General features: G+C 41.7%; 1 protein-coding gene across 8 annotated transcripts in view; it reads right to left on the minus strand.

The window, feature by feature from the left end:
• VPS13D (vacuolar protein sorting 13 homolog D) overlaps positions 1-18418 on the minus strand; it is a 294776-nt gene that overhangs the window by 247088 nt on the left and 29270 nt on the right. For all 8 annotated transcript variants that reach the window (XM_055261411.2, XM_055261410.2, XM_055261409.2 and 5 more), the window contains exons 11-19: positions 17006-17107; positions 16644-16845; positions 15719-15898; positions 10749-10879; positions 9854-9929; positions 8896-9066; positions 6612-6742; positions 5147-5279; positions 414-2627 (exon numbers count right to left, since the gene is read on the minus strand). In XM_055261411.2, the coding sequence (XP_055117386.1) occupies positions 414-2627; positions 5147-5279; positions 6612-6742; positions 8896-9066; positions 9854-9929; positions 10749-10879; positions 15719-15898; positions 16644-16845; positions 17006-17107 (3340 nt within the window). The remainder of the gene's footprint in view (positions 1-413; positions 2628-5146; positions 5280-6611; positions 6743-8895; positions 9067-9853; positions 9930-10748; positions 10880-15718; positions 15899-16643; positions 16846-17005; positions 17108-18418) is intronic.

Here is an 18418-nt window from a genome sequence, read left to right on the forward strand (position 1 = left end):
TAAAAATACAAAAATTAGCCAGGCGTGGTGGCGGGCGCCTGTAATCCCAGCTACTTGGGAGGCTGAGCCAGGAGAATCACTTGAACCCAGGAGGTAGAGGTTGCAGTGAGCTGAGACTACACCACTGCATTCCAGCCTGGGCAACAAGAGCAAAACTCCGTCTCAAAAAACCAAAAAAATAAAAATAAAAGTAAGTAAATTCCTGTTTTGTCAAATATGACATTCAATGGAAAAGGGTGAAAACATGCCAACCTACTACAAGGCATTCTATTAAAACTCTTTGATTTCTTAAATATTAACTGAGGATTATTCTAAAAGAAAAGGATTTTGTTGTTGCTGTTTTAAGCAAAGGACTCTGTGAGCTGGGTTTTCAATCATTAAACAAAATGAAACAAAAGACTGATGCTCCTCACCTTGACCTCTATGCAAAGATTCAAAGAAATCATGTCGTGTGAAATGAGCTTCCTCCTGACTGTTGGCACTGCCAGACCCGGAAGGTGGGCAAAACGTCCGGCTTCCTTCAGACCCAACAGCTTCTCTACCTGCCAACTGGGTGCAATTCAAAGAATACAGTTTAATGTCCTTGATTTCCACCTGCAGACGGTCACTTCTGGATTCATCATCTCCCGCCACAAAATTCTGGATGAATATCTGTCCCAAGTGTCCCACTAACAACTCAGGACTCCCCGGCTTCCGAGGGATAGAAACAACTGGTGATTCAATGTTTATGTTCAAGATTAGCTTTACAGTGTCCAAATGAGACGAAGCTAGGTCAAACCCATATATTTCATTTTCCTCTAAGATAAAGGGTTCCCGAGTCTTCCTTGGAGTTTCAAAGAGCGATACCATCTCGCTATACTCGGCAGTCTTGGTAGCTAGTACTGTGGTGACTTTGGTGGCTGCGCTTTTCAGCATACTTCGAAAATTTTCTTCCAGTTCATCCATGGATAACGTCAACTCCTTCAAAAACTTAGCAGAGTGGTTATAATGTAAAGAAGCCATCTTCAGGTTGAGAAAACACTCCTGTTTAGATCTCTCAACAAACGTGAAACTCAAAGCTTCAGTGAGGGCTGCATCTTCCATTCTGACAAACACAGATTCAAAGTAGCCAATATCACTGATGATATTTTCATAGCCTACAGAATTCCCAATGCTGACAACATACTGGTTTTTAACATTATCTTGTGTCAAATCCATAAGCTGTAAACAGCCGAGAGAACCATTCATGTCAAACGTGCTACCCATTGAGACATTAACTTTGGTGCCACCTATACTTGCAGTTGCAATTTTTCTGCCATATTTCTCTCCATTTGCCATGCCCACTGTCCGAAGAAGCAGTAAGTTAAGCCTATGGATTTCCACTGCAACCTCAGTGTTTTGTTCATATGTAGACTGGTAAGTTCCTTGTTCTCTGAAGCTTCTTTCAAAATCAGTCATCAAAGGTTGAGGACTTAAATCATCTTTTTCCTTGGGAAAGGATTTTTGAAGAAAACCAATTAGCTCCACAATCGTCTCTGGATTGAGGATAATATCTAAATTATTCACTTGTAGGGAAATCACCTGAAGAGTACTGTCTAAATTCATCGATGGGCACTCTGAACTCACAAACTGATATTCCAACTTAATAAGGGACTCTTGCTCTTTGGTAAGAATTTTGTCAAGTGAAACACTAGTAGCTGATCGGTCGTTCAGTGCAGCTCCATCAGTTAAGTGGGCCACATTTGGTCCAGAGACAGGAGACTGGGCCCTGCTATCCCGAAGGCTTCCCGTTGGAATATCAAAGCTCAAGTTCTTATGTGAAGCCATCAAAAGGTCAAAATCAGCACCATATGTCTGCATGGTATCCACCAGGAGTAAACCATGAACAGTTAGGGAGACTTCAGCATCGTAAGGCCTCTTCACAAAGTGAGCATTGGTACCAAACACCTTGAGCACAGAAATGTACCGGCCATGGCTCTCAACACCAAGCTGCATACAGTTCACTTTAAATTCTGCCAGGAGGAGCTGCGACTCCACCAGAACCTCGCGGGTATGCTGCTCCAACACCACAATGCTCTGGGTTAAATTCATTACGGAGTCTTGCAAACTTCCCCGCTGCTCCTCCTGGGGAAAAATCTTTTCTTTAATCTGAGTGTCAGAAGTTTTCATTTCTGGGGTGGTGAGGAGAGCAAAGCAATTCTTTAGTGCAGATATTTTATCTTCATTAATGTGGATTTTTAAGTCTGGCAAGTTGCCTGAGAGCACGGCTCCTGGATATTTGGGATCTGAAGTATAAATCAATCGACGCTCTAACTGTAAGTGAACGTTGAACTTCTCTACCACATGTGTTGGTCCCACGTCAATATCCTGGACATGCTTCCAATTGTCTTTCACTCGTCCAACCATGATCTGGAGGTCCATAAATGACAGCGAGTACCTCTCATACATCTTTGTGCTCATTAGATGTGCTTGAAGCTGTTCTTCACTGAATTCAACTCCAGAAAAGGGAGGTGTTTTCTCTCCATTGCTGCTGCTTGACTCGGGAGGTGGGGTGTTAGGAGGCGTGGCCAGGGGGGTCTTATATTCATCATCACTAAACTGGGTCTCTTCAGATGCTGACCCATCCCTACTTTTCCTCCTGGAGTTATCTGCAGATAAAAAAGAGAAGATTCAAATATATGTCTGCTATTGCCCTCCTCTTTCCCTTAATTAATAATTATGAAAGGTAGAGAATCAACCAACCCCAGTTTGTTTAAGAAAACTGAGGAAAACTCTAAGCATAATATCTTTGTTTACCATTTTCTAAGTGTGAATTTACCTATAAATTTGGAAATTAAAACACAAATATAAAAAAGCATGGCCATGGAAAAAGCTGGAGGCCCCCTGACATGAGCGCCACCTGCTGACCCAATGCTGCCTCCCCACTTCTCCCCTGCCTTGCCATGGGCGTGAGCTGCTTTCACCAACCCTTTCTTACGTCCCTCTCTAGAGTCTTTTATTTCTTTTCCTTTTTCTGTGTGTTCATTTGTTTCCCCCACTGGAATGTTCTTTTATTTCAGGTGAAGTCTCACTCTGCCACCCAGGCTGGAGTGCAGTGGCGTGATCTTGGCTCACTACAACCTCCACCTCCCAGGTTCAAGAGATTCTCCTGCCTCAGCCTCCCAGGTAGCTGGGATTACATGTGCCCGCCACCATGCCTGGCTAATTTTTGTACTTTTAGTAGACAAAGGGTTTCACCATGTTGGCCAGGCTGGTCTCGAACTCCTGACCTCATGTAATCCACCCACCTCAGACTCCCAAAGTGCTGGGGATTACAGGCGTGAGCCACCACGGCCCAGCATCCACTGGGATGTTGAGAGAAGAGAGGTCTCATCTTTCTTGGTCAACACAGTCTTCCTAGTGCCAAGGTAGTGCTTGGTGAGAGGTAACTGATCAATATGCAATTGTGTGGCCCCAGAGTCCACACTCAGCCCCTCTGTCTCCAGCTGAGCAGCGCCAAGACAACTCTAAAAATACACCACTGGGGCTGGGCACAGTGGCTCACACCTACAATCCCAGCACTTTGGGAGACTAAGACAGGCAGATTGCTTGAGGTTAGGAGTTCGAGACCTGACTGGCCAACATGGCAAAACCCCATCTCTACTAAAAATACAAAAATTGGCCGGGCACGGTGGCTCACACCTGTAATCCCAGCACTTTGGGTCGCCAAGATGGGTAGATCACTTGAGGTCAGGAGTTCAAAACCAGCCTGGCCAACATGGTGAAACCCTGTCTCTACTAAAACCCGTCTCTACTAAAAATACAAAAAATTAGCCGGGCGAGGTGGCGGGCGCCTGTAGTCCCAGCTACTCAGGAGGCTGAGGCAACAGAATGGCGTGAACCCCAGGGGGCGGAGCCTGCAGTGAGCCGAGATCATACCACTGCACTCCAGCCTGGGTGATAGCAAGACTCCATCTCAAAAAAAAAAAAAAAATTGGCCAGGTGCAGTGGCTCACACCTATAATCCCAGCACTTTGGGAGGCCAAGGCGGGCGGATCACCTGAGGTCAGGAGTTGAGACCAGACTGGCCAAGTGGAGAAACCTCATCCCTACTAAAGATACAAAAATTAGCCGGGCATAGTGGTGGGCGCCTGTAATTCCACCTACTCAGGAGGCTGAGGCAGGAGAATTGCTTGAACCCAGGAGGCAGAGGTTGCAGTGACCTGAGATGGCGCCACCACACTCCAGCCTGGGTGACAGAGTGAGACTCCATCTCAAAATAACAAACAAACAAAAACAATTTGGTACTTCCTCAAAATATTAAAACATGGAGTTACCACATGGCTCAGCAACTCCACTTCTAGGTATACAGAGAATTAAAAATATATGTCTACATTGCAGAAATGGGGGTGTATAAAAAAGAAAAAAAAATTTAAAAGAAAAAGAAAATATACGTTTATACAAAAACCTGTACGTGAATGCTCACAGCAGCAATCTGCCTAATAGCAAAAGAGTGGAAGCAACTCAAATGGCCGTGAACAAATGAAAGGATAAACAAAACGCGGAACTGCCACACAACGGACTATTCTTCTGCCATACGAAGGAAGGAAATATCAGTATATATTACAACACAGAAGAACCTTGAAAACGTCATGCTAAATGAAACAGCCAGACATAAAAGGCCACACATGGCATTATTCCATCATATGAAATGTTCAGAACAGACAAATCCAGAGACAGAAAGATTAGTGGTTGCCAGGGGATGGGGAGCGGGAAGGTGAATTGGTATTTAATGGGTACACACAGAGTTTCAGTCGGGAAGATGCGAAAGTCCTCCCGATATTAAATAGCAGTGAGAACTGCACAATTCTATCCACATACCAAAAACAACTGAACTATACATTTAAAACTTAGAATTATCTCAATAAAGCTATTATTTTAAAAGTAACAAGTGAACCCTCAGGTCTTAAAATGTTATGTAAACATTTTACTAAGCTTTACTTAGATAATCATAGATAGGTCGATCTACCAAGATATGTTTTCATTATTTCACTATTTAAAAAGTTACAGGTGAACCTTGAAGTTTAAAAATGTTACATAAACATTTTATTAAGCTTTACTTAGATAATCACAGATAGATAATCCATCTACCAAGACAGGTTTTCATTATTTCTCACTCACACTATACCTTGGGTGTTCGTCAAAAGCATTCTTCCTAGATCCACAACAACTAACACAGGATTCTTGAATTTGAAATCATCAGGAAATATCACCTGAGGGGCAGAAATATCCAGTCGCACGGTCCATCGTTTACTCTCCTCCTGTACAAATAAAACAGTCATTAACCATAACTGCTGAAACCCAACAGCTTTATCCGTGGTGCTCAAGCATTTCTGGAAGCTGCAGCTAGGGTTATGGAGTGACTCAGTGGTCTACTGTATTGCAGTAAAAAGTCTAAGACAAAAGTAGATGTAAATGCTTGAGGATCTGAGAAATTACCACAGGTAAACACCTGAACAGGGGAGAAAAAAATAGCAAATAACTAAATAGGGGGAGAGTCTGTACTTTAGAAAGATTTTGTTTCTAATTTACAGGGTTTAATACTTTAAAGGATTATAGAAATTTTAGAATTCAAATAAACATAGAATTCTAAACATTTTTACTTATTCAGGGGCATTGGTAACCATGAACTTCCATGCCAAAATATCTTAGTGAGAAACATAAGCTTTGACATTTGAAATATAAATAACACACCAATTAATGATTTGTTCATTGTTCTTCCCTCCAACCAAAATCAGCCTCAACTGTACGTATGTGGCAAAAGCTAATTTACATTACCAAAAAGAAACCTCTTTTGTTTACAAGAATACTAATTGTCATACTTTATGTAGAAACATACACACACACACACCAAAACAAAAAACAGGACTAATTCTCCATCCCATACTACACACCCCATTTTACTTGGATCATTTCTGCTTCTCTGACACCTATAACTTACTCTGCACTGTCCAAAAGCCACACTTTTTCTCACTGTGCCACCTGCTGCTGTATTGTAGCAGTGCACCTCCATGTCACCTGAGAAACTGTGCCTTACTGGACTATTTTGATTTCTTGAGACAAGGTCTCACTCTGTCGCCCAGGCTAGAGTGCAGATCATAGCTCACCGCACCCTCCAATTCCTGGGCTCAAGCAATCCTCCCGCCTCTGCCTCCCCAGTAGCTGGGATTACAGGGACCTACCACCATGCCCAGCTAATTCTTGTATTTTTAGTAGAGACGGCGGTTTCACCATGTTGGCCAGGCTGGTCTCGAACTCCTAACCTCAAGTGATCTGCCCACCTCAGCCTCCCAAAGTGCTGGGATTACAGGTGTGAGCCATAGCACCCAGCACAAAGATGAGTCTTGAAAGTAACCTCATCCTGGTCCAAGGAGACACAGAATCTAGTCACAGTCATTCATTTTATTAGCTAAACCCTGACTATAAAAGACATAGATTTTATTCTATGCTAGCTGATAAGGATTTAATATTTTCAGTTTACTCAGTCAGCATAATTGATATAAGTAAGCCTATCTACAGTAGGTAGTGACTTGATGGAAAGAATTCCTGCCCCTTCCCCAATCCCCAAAGAGGGTTTATGGATGCCCACTTACAATGAAATCACCCACTAGCAAACGATCAAGAGTCTGCCGGATTTCTGCCTTGGTCTGCATCTTCAGCTTGTTATATTGTCTTCGGGCAGCTTCAGCCACTCTCAGCTCAAGTTCAGACTGATAACCAAAACCTGCAAGATTGGAAATAGACAGGAGAGTCAGAATTTTCACACGGCTGAGTGAGTCAGAATTTTCACACGGCTGAGTGAACAAAAGTGCTACATCAATTCTCACCAAGAATTTCCATCAAAGCTTAAAAAAAAAAAAAAAAAATCAGGCTGGGTATGGTGGTTCACACTCGTAATCCCAGTACTTTGGGAGGCCGAGGCAGGAGGATCACCTGAGCCCAGGAGACTAAGGCTGCAATGAGCCATGATCGCGCCGCTGCACTCTAGCCTGGGGTGACAGAGCAAGACTCTGTCTCAATAAAAAAAAAAAAAATCAGTAACAACAGTTTCTTACTCCAGTATGACCTGGCATAACACAGGGTAACAGGAATAAGACAAAAATGGGTAAGTGGACAGCCATGGGGGAGAGGAGGCAAGCGAGAGAAGTGTACCTAAGTTACTAGAATTTCTTAAGCCATTTTCTGAAAGATTCCAAACTACTATATTTCAAAATTCTTAAAAAGCACTGAAAAAGAAAATGGAATTTCAAAGGAAATGCCTTCTGTATTGTTTTCTTTTTCTTCTTCTTCTTCTTTAAGACAAAGTCTCGCTCTGTCTCCTAGGCTGGAGTGCAGTAGCATGATCTTGGCTCACTGCAGCCTCTGCCTCCCAGTTTCAAGTGATTCTCCTGCCTCAGCCTCCCGAGTAGCTGGGATTACAGGTGCACACCACCACACCCAGCTAATTTTTGTATTTTTAGTAGAGATAGGATTTCACCATGTTGGCTAGGCTGGCCTTGAACTCCTGACCTCTAGTGATCCACCTGCCTCAGCCTCCCAAAGTGCTGAGATTACAGGTGTGAATCACCACACCCAGCCTTTCTATATTCTTTCTTTTTAAGACAGGGTCTTGCTGTGTTGCCCAGGCTGAAGTGCAGTGGTGTAATCATAGCTCACTGCAGCCTCGAACTCCCAGCCTCAAGCAATCCTTCTGCCTCAGCCTCCCAGGTAGCTGGGGCTACAGGCATACATCACCATGCCCAATTAATTTAATTTTATTTTTATTCTTAGTAGAGATGAGGTCTCACTATGTTGCCTAGGCTAGTCTCAAACTCCTGGGCTCAAGCAATCCCCCAGCCTCAACTCTCAAAGTTCTAGAATTACAGGTATGAGCCATTGTGCCTGGCCACCTTCTGTATTCTATCAGTGACAGAGCAATGAAGTCATGGCATTTATGGCTACTGTTTATCTGAAAAGACTAAAAAACTAGTCCAAAAACTAAAACAGCTTCATTGTAATAAAGGGGGAAGGGACATTTAGGAAAATACTATTATTTTACAAATCTCCCGGTCCATAAAAGTAATTTTTCTGCACCTACTGTTTCAAATCTTTTTGGGGAACAAAGGGAGGCATAAATAAATCAATGATGACATTTACAACTTTGCAGTATTTAATGCTGCACAAAGGAGGTCAAAGAGACCACTGATCCTGTCATCTAGAAGGAAATTCTTGAACATTCCTCCTCAGTTCACTGGTCTAAAATATCCTGGGTAGCCAAGGAAACCACTGTCCTAGTGAAATGAAAAGTATGGAGATCATCGCTTTTCAGTTCCAAGATGCAGATTTCCAGTTACAATTCTGGCTGAAAATACAGCCGTGGTTAAATCAATATCATTAAACTACTTTATGCCTGTAGTACTTTCATCTATTTTTATAAGAATGTTTTGTAATTGAGAAACCTAAAAAAGATGATGAACTCCCCCACCCCATACTATTTTATTGCCTTTCAATTACTCCTTGGTAATATTTTAAGATAGGTACCGATTCAAAGGTAGTGGCTTTCAAAAAGTACAGCTGCTATTCTTTGGTGCCATTATTCAGAATGACAATATGAAATAAAAATGGAAAAAAAAACAGAAATGAAAAGCATGAAAAAATACATGCTAAATGGAGGCAAACAAAGAGAAAATATTTAAGGATATAGATTTCTCTTGGAAAAGACTGTCCACAAACATCTACCCTGATTTAGTAACAGGACAGGGCAACCCTACTGACTTACTCTGCAGGCCTTTTTTGTCACTATCAGAGCATCTGAATAACCCTTGTCCAGAACACCAGAAATAACAATAAAGATGTTTTTCAAAAGGAACATAAGATCAAACAAACAAAAAAGTTAACCTGAGGTATGAACCTTTCCCTTGTAGAAAAAGTCTGCTACTTTTTTAATGGCTTGCGGATTGTATATGATGTTCAAGGGCCTTGTGCTGACATTGAGCCGCCTCTCAAAGTGGCTGTGCGCCGGATTTCTCTCATACAGCATCTCAAAAACTGGGTCATCTGGGTCTGCAGCTAAAGGAAAGAATCGGAATAAGAACACGGAACAAAGCAAAAACAATAACCTTATTATTAATAGACCTGTGAGGAATTCTGGAAAAACAGAGATTTTCTAAATTATTTTTCAATTAGTTCACATTTATGCCTGTCTTTAAAATAGAAAGCCTAATCAGGATTGACTGTTTAATTTTCCACAAGAATTATGTAGACTGGCCTGTTGTATTAGCTCCCATATCATGGAAACCAAGGACCTGAAGGCCCTGCAAGGTTGCCCAGTTAGCCCCAAGTTCGCAGCTCCACTGAGAGAGGACCAGGCTGTCTCCAAGTCAAACCCTGGTGCACACGGCAAACCACTGTGCACAAAACAGAAAACATTCCCTCTTTTACTACTGATCAAAGACTACTGATCTGGTTTTTGCTGGAAAGCCCCCCAAAAAGAATTTTTAAATTATTAAAAAAAAAAAAAAAAAAGGTCAGGCATGGTGGCTCACACTTGTAATCCCAGCACTTTGGGAGGCCAAGGAGGGTGGGTGGCTTGAGCTCAGGAGTTCAAGACCAGCCTGGACAACATGGCAAAACCCCATCTCTACTAAATATACCAAAATTGTCCGGACATGGTGGCACACACCAGTAATCCTGGCTAAGGCAGTTCGAGAATCACTCGAACCCAGGAGGCAGAGGTTGCAGTAGCCAAGATCACGCCACTGCACTCCAGCCTGGGCGACACAGCGAGGCCCTGTCTCAAAGAAAAATTAATTTTAAAAACTTAAAAATTTTTAAAAAACAACATAGGACAAATTACCTGGGTAATGATCACTTCTGTCTGCAGATGCAGTTTGTAGACCAAAAGATTGTGAGACTCTGCCAACTTCTTTTTGCTATTAAACAAACACACAAAAATGCATAAATGTCAGGGTGAGAGTGGACAATTCACTAAACAAACCCATCTTACCCTTTAGCAACACACTCCCTTAGCACAATCAAATCAAAACTCACTTTACCTCAGATTGAGTACTTGCAGAATTGTTTCGTTTTCTGCCCTTTTTCCAATCTAGTAAGACCACATTTTTTCCTTTGTAATGACAATATGCTACTTTGCACTCAGCACATTTAATGAACAGTTGCTAAATGAAAATTAAACATGTCTAACTTTTCAAACTTTAAGTCTGCCTTCCCACCCTCTCCACAACCTTCCCCCAACCAAAACAAAACTATGGACAGAATAAGGGGTTAACTACTCAACCATTTGAACAGTTTGTTGCCAACTTAAGATCAAAGATCTTATCGTTAATAATGTGTATATTTTAAAAATTACATACATATAGAAAACTTGAGACGTTTCTGTTTGGGGCCCTGGCAAGACGAGATTTCACGTCAGTGACTAAGGGTCAGAAGGCATGAAAATGACTGTCAGATACAGAGGAAACCCAAATATTGACTTTGAAATGCAGAAAATAGTGATCTTATAGAATTTTCTTCCAAATTGGAGCAAAATATACTATGGTGGCTACAATACAGGAGTGCAAGAAGGCACAGCCATACAGCTCACCAACATTTTCTCTTTAACAAATTCAAGAAACTTCTCTAATCCTAGCCCATCAGTCTCAAGATGATCAAATGTCAGGTATCATTTCCCTAAAACAGACTACAATTTACCAACACTTTAGATACATTAACTATCCAACTGTTGTACATACTGGATTAGGGAAAACTAGAAGAGGAAACATAGTTCCTTCTGTAGCCAGGTCTCGAAGAAACAGTCCACCCAACCGGACTGAAAGCAACGAGGAATTTCTTCGAGGAAGAGACTCTGCTAGAAGTTTTACATCTATAAAAGATAAATAAAATAGTTGATATAATGCTTATGAGAGCCCAACAAACGTGTTTTTAAAAGTATTAGATATTCTGTTTTATAGAGGATTATTAGAGATGATGAACTATTTTTTCCTTGAAATTAAACAAACAAAAAAACCCTATCTATCTACACGCACATATTGGAGATATTGCGGGTTTGGTTCCAGACCACTGCAATAAAGTGAGGATCACAATAAAGTGAGTCACACAATGTTTTGGTTTCCCAGTGCATAGAAAAGTGATGTTGACACTATACAGTAGTGTACTGAGTGTGCAACAGCATTATGCCTGAAACTGCAATATAGATACCTTAATTTTAAAATATTTTATTGCTAGAAAGTGCTGACAATCATGTGAATCTTCAGCACGTTGTAATCTTTTTGCTGGTGGAAGGTCTTGCCTACATGTTGATGCCTGCTGACCGATCAGGGTGTGGTTGCTGAAGTGTTGGGGTGACCGTGGTGATTTCTCAAAATAAGACAACAATGAAGTTTGCTGCATCAACTGACTCTTCCTTTCACAGAAGATTTCTCTGTAGCAGGTGATGCTGTTTGATAAAGCATGTATTTAACCACAGTAGAATTTCTTTCAAAACCACAGTCAATCCTCTCAAACCCTGCCATTAGCAACTAAGTTTATTTAGTATCCTAAAAACTTTGTTGTCGTTTCCTTTTTTAATTTTGTTTTCTTTTTTGAGACAAGGTCTCACTTTGTCACCCAGGCTGGAGTGCAGTGGTAAAATCATAGCTCACTGTAACTTCAAAGTCCTGGCCTGGGCTCAAGGGATCCTCCTACCTCAGTCTCCCAAGTAGGTAGGACTACAGGTGCATGTCACCATGACCAACTGATTTTTTTTTTTTAAGTAGAGATAGGGTCTTGCTATGTTGCCCAGGCTGGTTGTAACTCCTGGCCTGAAATGATCCTCCTGCCTTGGCCTCCCAAAGTGCTGGGATTACAGGTGTGAGCCACCACGCCCAGCCTTTGGTTGTCATTTCAACAGTGTTCACAGTATCTTCACCAGGAGTAGATTCCATCTCAAGAAACCACCTTCTTTGCTCATCTGTAAGAAATAACTCTTCATCCATTCAAGTTTGATCACGAGATTCCAGCAATTTAGTCACATCTTCAGGTTCCACTTCTAATTCTAGTTCTCTTGCTATTTACCCTACATTTGTAGTTACTTCCTCCACTTAAGTCTTGAACCCCTCGAAGTCACCCAAGAGGGTTGATTTCTTCCAAACTCCTGTTAATGTTGATATTTTGACCTCCTTCCATGAATTACAAATGTTCTTCATGGCATCTAGAATGGTGAATCTTTTCCCGAAGCTTTCCTATATATTTTACCCAGGTCCATCAGAGGAATCACTATTTATGGCAGCTACAGCCTATGAAATGTATTTCTTAAATAATAAAAGTTGAGGTTGGTGGTGGTGACTCACACCTGTAATCCCAGCACTTTGGGGGCTCAAGCAGGAGGATTGTTTGAGGCCAGTTTGAGACCACCCTGGCCAACAAAGTGAGAGCTCATCTCTGAACAAATTAAGTAATTAATTAAATTAAAGAAACAAACTTGAAAGTTGAAATTACTCCTGGATCCATGGGCTGCAGAATGGATGTTGTGTTAGCAGGCATGAAAACAACACTAATTTCTTTATATTTCTCCCAGCAGAGCTCTTGAGTGACTGGATGCATTATTCACAAGCAGTAATATTTTGAAAGGAATCTTTTTTTCTGAGCAGTAGGTCTCAATAGTGGCCTTAAAATCTTCAGTAAACCATGCTGTAAACAGATGTGCTGTCATCATCCAAGCTTTGTTGCTCCATTGATAGAAAACAAGCAGAGGAGATTGAGCATAATTCTTAAGGGCCCTGGGATTTTCAGAAAGGTAAATTGGCAACTTAAAGTCACCAGCTGCACTGGCCACTAACAAGAGAGTCAGCCTGTCCTTTGAAGCTTTGAAGCCAGGCATTGACTTCTCCTCTCTAGCTATGAAAAGTCCTAGATGGCATCTTCTTCCAGTAGAAGGCCTTTTCATCTACAATGAAAATCTATCATTTAGCATAGCAAGGATCTTAGCTGGATCTTCTGGATAACTTGCTGCAGCTTCCCCATCAGCACTGGCTGCTTCACCTTTCACTTTTATGTTATGGAGATGGCTTCTTTCCTTCAAACTCATGAACCAACCTCTGCTAGCTTCAAACTTTTCTTCTGCAGTTTCCTCACCTCTTTCAGCCTTCCCAGAACTGAAATGAGTTAAGGCCTTCCTGTGCATTAGGCTTTGGCTTAAGGAAAGGCTGTGGCTGCTTTGATCTTCTATCCAGACCATTCAAACTTTCTCCATTGCAGCAGTAAGGCTGTTTTGCTTTCTGATCATTCATGTGTTCGCTGAAGTAGCACTTTTATTAATAATTTCCTTCCAGAACTTTTCCTTTGCAATCATAACTTGGCTAACTGTTTGGCACAAGTGGCCTAGCTTTTGGCCTATCTCAGCTTTCAACATGTCTTCCTCACTAAGCTTAATCACGTTTAGCTTTTGATTTAAAGTGAGAGACATGTGACTCTTCCTTTCACCTGAACATTTAGAAGCCATTGTAGGGTTATTAATTAGCCCAATTTCAACATTGTGTCTCAGGTAATAGGGAGGCCCCGGGAGAGGAAAAGAGACAAGGAAATGGCCAGTCGGTGGAACAGTTGGAACATACACAATATTGACTAAGTTACCATCTTCTATGGGCATGGTTCATAGCACTCCAAAACAAATACAATAGTAACATTACAAATTGGTGATTACAGATCACCATAACAGACAGAATAATAATGGAAAAGTTTGAAATATTGGGCAAATTACCAAAATGTAACAGAGACACAAAGTGGGCACATGCTGTTGGAAAAATGGCACCTATAGACTTGCTCATTTTTAAATCTTCAATTTGTAAAAACTGCAGTGTCTATGAAGTGCAATAAGGCAAAGTGCAATAAAATGAAGTGTGCCTGTATCTATTTGCTATCTAAACATACAAACATCATTAGAAGTTTCCTAGCAGAATGAATTTTAAATAGTGCCTTTTCAATTCAGTTCAAGTAATCTGCTAGTTAATACTAAGTTTATGACAGCTCAATTTTCTACATTATGAAGTCAAACAAACTGGCTTTTCAAAAAAATCATTTGTCCTTCTTCAACTACTCAGGAATCTCAAATAAGCTGCTGTTTTATGGACTGAAATAAAAATATTTGTGAGATGTCCAAACCAATATCTGCATATTTATTTATACATCTTTAATTCAAAGTCACAAGAAGAAGGCAAATACTGTCAAGTCAATCCTCATTATTCACAGATTCCATATTTGCACATTTGTTCACTAGCTAAAATTTGTAACCCCAAAATTAATCCTCATGGCACTCTGTCAGTCATTCAGACACTCACAGAGCAGAAAAAAATTCAAGCCGCCTGATACGCACATTCCCACCTGAGTTCAAACAAGGCAACGCTCTGCCTCCTCGTTTCAGCTCTCACACTGTGAACAAGCATCCCTCCCATGGTCTTCTATTTGGAGCCATGTTTTTCATGCTTCTGTGCTTTTTGTTTGCGTTTTCACTGTTTAAAACAAGCCCCTAGTGCTAAAACGCTGTCTAGTGGTCCTGAGTGCAAGAAGACTGTGATGTGCATTACAAAAAAAATATGAGTATTAGAGAAACTTCATTCAGGCATGAGGCAGAGTGCTATAGGCCATGAGTTCAATGTTAATAAATCAATAACACAATGCTCCTCAACTTAGGATGGAGTTATGATAAACCCACCATTAGTTGAAAATATCATAAGTCAGCTGGGTGCAATGGCTCAGGCCTATAATCCCGGCACTTTGGGAACCCGAGGAGGATGGATTGCTTGAGGTCAGGAGTTCAAAACCAGCCTGGCCAACATGGCAATACCTTGTCTCCACTAAAAATACAAAAATTAGCTGGGCATGGTGGTGCACGCCTGTAGTCCCAGCTACTCAAGAGGCTGAGGCAGGAAAATCACTTGAACCCAAGAGGCAGAGGTTGCAGTGAGCCAAGATCATGCCACTGCACTCCAGCCTAGGTGACAGAGCAAGACTCTGTCTCAAAAAAAGAAAGAAAGAAAGAAAGAAAGAAAGAAAGAAAGAAAGAAAGAAAGAAAGAAAGAAAGAAAGAAAGAAAGAGAAAGAAAGAAAATATAATAAGTCAAAAATGCATTTCATACACCTAACATACTGGACATCACAGCTTGGCCTAGTCTACCTTAAAAGTGCTCAGAATACTTACATTACCCTACAGGTAGGCAAAATCACCTGGCAACACAGTCCACTGTAGACTATTAGCTGCTTACCTCATGATCTCACGGCTGACTGGGAGCTGTGGCTCACTGTTGCTGCCCAGCATCTTCCGAGAATATCATACTACCTATCTCTAGCCTAGGAAAAGATCAAAATTCAAAATCCGAAGTACAACTTCTACTGAATGTGTAGAACTTTTTTGCCACTTGTGAAGTCGAAAAATTCAAAGTCAAACTATCCTAAGTCAAGGACTGTCTGTATACCTATATTAAATGTCTTTAAATACAGACACACATTTTAAAAATTAAGGTTAGGTACTGATCAGTTGATGAATGTTATGACCAGAGGTTCACATGAACCTAACCCAGTATTTCCCCTAAGAGCAATGGTTCCACATTAGCTAATACAGTTTTCGCACTGACTTTCTAGACTATCACCACAGTAAACAATGAGAATCGCCTGGACATTGGCCCACAGAGAGACAACAGTGGCAGGTAGTTTCTCGGGGGCAGTGTACCTGAAAACTCGAGCTGCATGAAAGCACTTTCATTCATTTGAGGAGTTCCTTGCTCCTTGTGTAACAGAGTCACTGTACCTCGCTGCAACTGCAAATTCAGTTTGGCAAAGACATGATCTCGCTTTGTATACGTGTTCATACACGAGGCATCTGCAGTGGGGTCAAAAAACTCCTCGGTGCCTAAATGGTAAGGGAGAAAAGACTGTAAGAAAAAACGTGGAAGAATAAAAAAGCACCAGCAAGCAGACTGATCACAGTTATGATGATGTTATTTAACTATTTTTCCCTTTGTTAAGGAAGAACTCCAAAGTCATGGGTGACTATTTTATAGTATTTCCTAATGTAAAACAACCCTAATTGTTTTTTAAGGGATCTTATCAACTTATTATCAAACCAGGGAGGATAAGATTCATGATAAGGGATGGTATAAAGCAGTGCTGCCCAGTATGGTGAAATGGTCCACATCTGCGATGTCCAGTACAGTGGCCACTAACCACATGTGGCTACTGAGCACTGGGAGCACCCGTGGCTAATGTGCTAGTGCAATTAAGAAATTAAATTTTTACTTGAATTCAATTTGAATTAAATTTTAGTAGCCATTTGTGCCTATGGCTAGATATCGGACACTGCAGGTTTAAGAGAGGCTCTAGACTGGTATTCAAACTTCAGAGTTTAAAATTGTTGAACTTGTTCAAATTTAGTTCTTTTACAACCTCTGCCTCTCAGCTCTTTCTGAAACTGCATTAATATGCACATTTAGTCACGGAGTTACAAATGGCGTATCTCCCAAAATATCTCCTCTCAGCCTCCATGAACATAAACTGTTTTCCAAATATCTACTTTTGTTAAGTTTGAAAAATACAAGCTGTTGCACAAATAACAGACCAATTTGTTTGAACCAAGTGAAGGCCAGCTCCCACCGTACCCAGGATCTCTTCAGGAATCCACTGCTCCTGTTGCTCTGCTGACAGTCCCTCAACCACATTCCCCTCTGGGGTTTGCTGCCCGTACCAGCCACCCCATCCAGGAAACCAGGACTGAAGATACTGCAGCATCCCACTGCCTCCACCAGGTTCTGGGTCTCCCGGAGAGGCTCCTGGAGAATCAAACTGAGGCTCCCGCAGACTCTGTGTCAATCACAAAGGAGCAAAGATGAGTACTCAAAGATAAAAGCAAGCTGTGATGTGCTGCTGTTATGTTATGCTCCACAGGAGCATAAGCACATCAAAACTGTAGAACTCAGGGTGTGCTGGGTCTGAACAAATCCTCTTGTAGAGGATTTCTTACCTCTGCTAGTTCTTCTTGTTTGTGAAATCGATCATGAACCAGTTCACGCAAAATCTTCAATTCCTCAAAGCTCTGTTCCTCTTCAATCCGACACATTTCCTCCTGTTTGGGTGAAAACAAAAGCAAATAAACAAAAACACAAACGTCGTAGATCCAGAGACACTGGACACCCTCACAAGCCACTAAAAGTACAGCACAAGAACCTCTCTGGTCCCCTGCATTTGCACTGAAGGCCAAGAAACAAGATAAATAGTTCCATGATTGCTGTTCCTGGCTTAAGTAGCTTTTCCATATAATCCAGTAGATGGTATTTGGTCTTAAAAACATCACTATCAATTCTCTAGAAATTGAGCTCTATGAAAGAAGGGGGAAAAAAAAATATCACTAACAAGTTTCATGATACCTGAGACGAATGGTGAATGGAGAGGGAGCAAAGAACTTACTCAGTTTTAAGAGTCACTAAAGCGTGGCCGGGTGCGGAGGCTCACGCCTGTAATCCCAGCACTTTGGGAGGCCGAGATGGGCAGATCATGAGGTCGGGAGATCGAGACCATCCTGGCTAACATGGTGAAACCCCGTCTCTACTAAAAATACAAAAAATTAGCCAGGCGTGGTGGCAGGCACCTGTAGTCCCAGGTACTCAGAAGGCTGAGGCAGGAGAATGGCGTGAACCCGGGAGGCGGAGCCTGCAGTGAGCCAAGATCGCACCACTGCACTCCAGCCTGGGCGACAGAGCGAGACTCCGTCTCAAAAAAAAAAAAAAAAAAAAAAAAGAGTCACTAAAGCATATGGACTATTGCAGTACCCACACTTTGCATAGCACTGACCCCGTTTACAAAGGGCTTCCACATGCATTAGCTCAGATGAGCAGTAAGCAGCCCAGTTTTCGCTCTTCCTGAAACCCAGGACCAAGTTTCCACAGGAAGTGTGCAGGCCCCAGCTCTTTTACACTTCATGTAGGAAATTAGCAAGAACGTGGTCATTTTCACTTGCTTCACATTAGTTAGGAAAGAACCATGATATCCAGCTACATTTTTTAAAAGCAGAATCAGCTGTCCTGAACTGCTTCTTACACCGTAACATTAAGAAAAAAGGAGATTTTACGTGTTTACTTGCTCATCTCAGTTGTAAATGAGATTTTCTGTCTATGTCTTTGCCTGTGCCTTTAAGAAAATCATCCATGGGCTGGGCACAGTGGCTCAGGTCTGTAATCCCAGCACTTTGGGAGGCCAAAGCAGGCAAATCGCTTGAGCCCAGGAGTTCCAGATCAACCTGGGCAACATAGCAAAACCCTGTCTCTATAAAAGATACAAAAATTAGCCGGGCATGATGACACGCAGCTACTCAGGAGGCTGAGGTGGGAGGATCCCTTGAGCCAAGGAGGCAGAGGTTGCAGCAGTGAGCCAAGATTGC

Source organism: Symphalangus syndactylus, chromosome 22, assembly GCF_028878055.3.
Source record: "Symphalangus syndactylus isolate Jambi chromosome 22, NHGRI_mSymSyn1-v2.1_pri, whole genome shotgun sequence".
NCBI classification, from domain to species: domain Eukaryota; kingdom Metazoa; phylum Chordata; class Mammalia; order Primates; family Hylobatidae; genus Symphalangus; species Symphalangus syndactylus.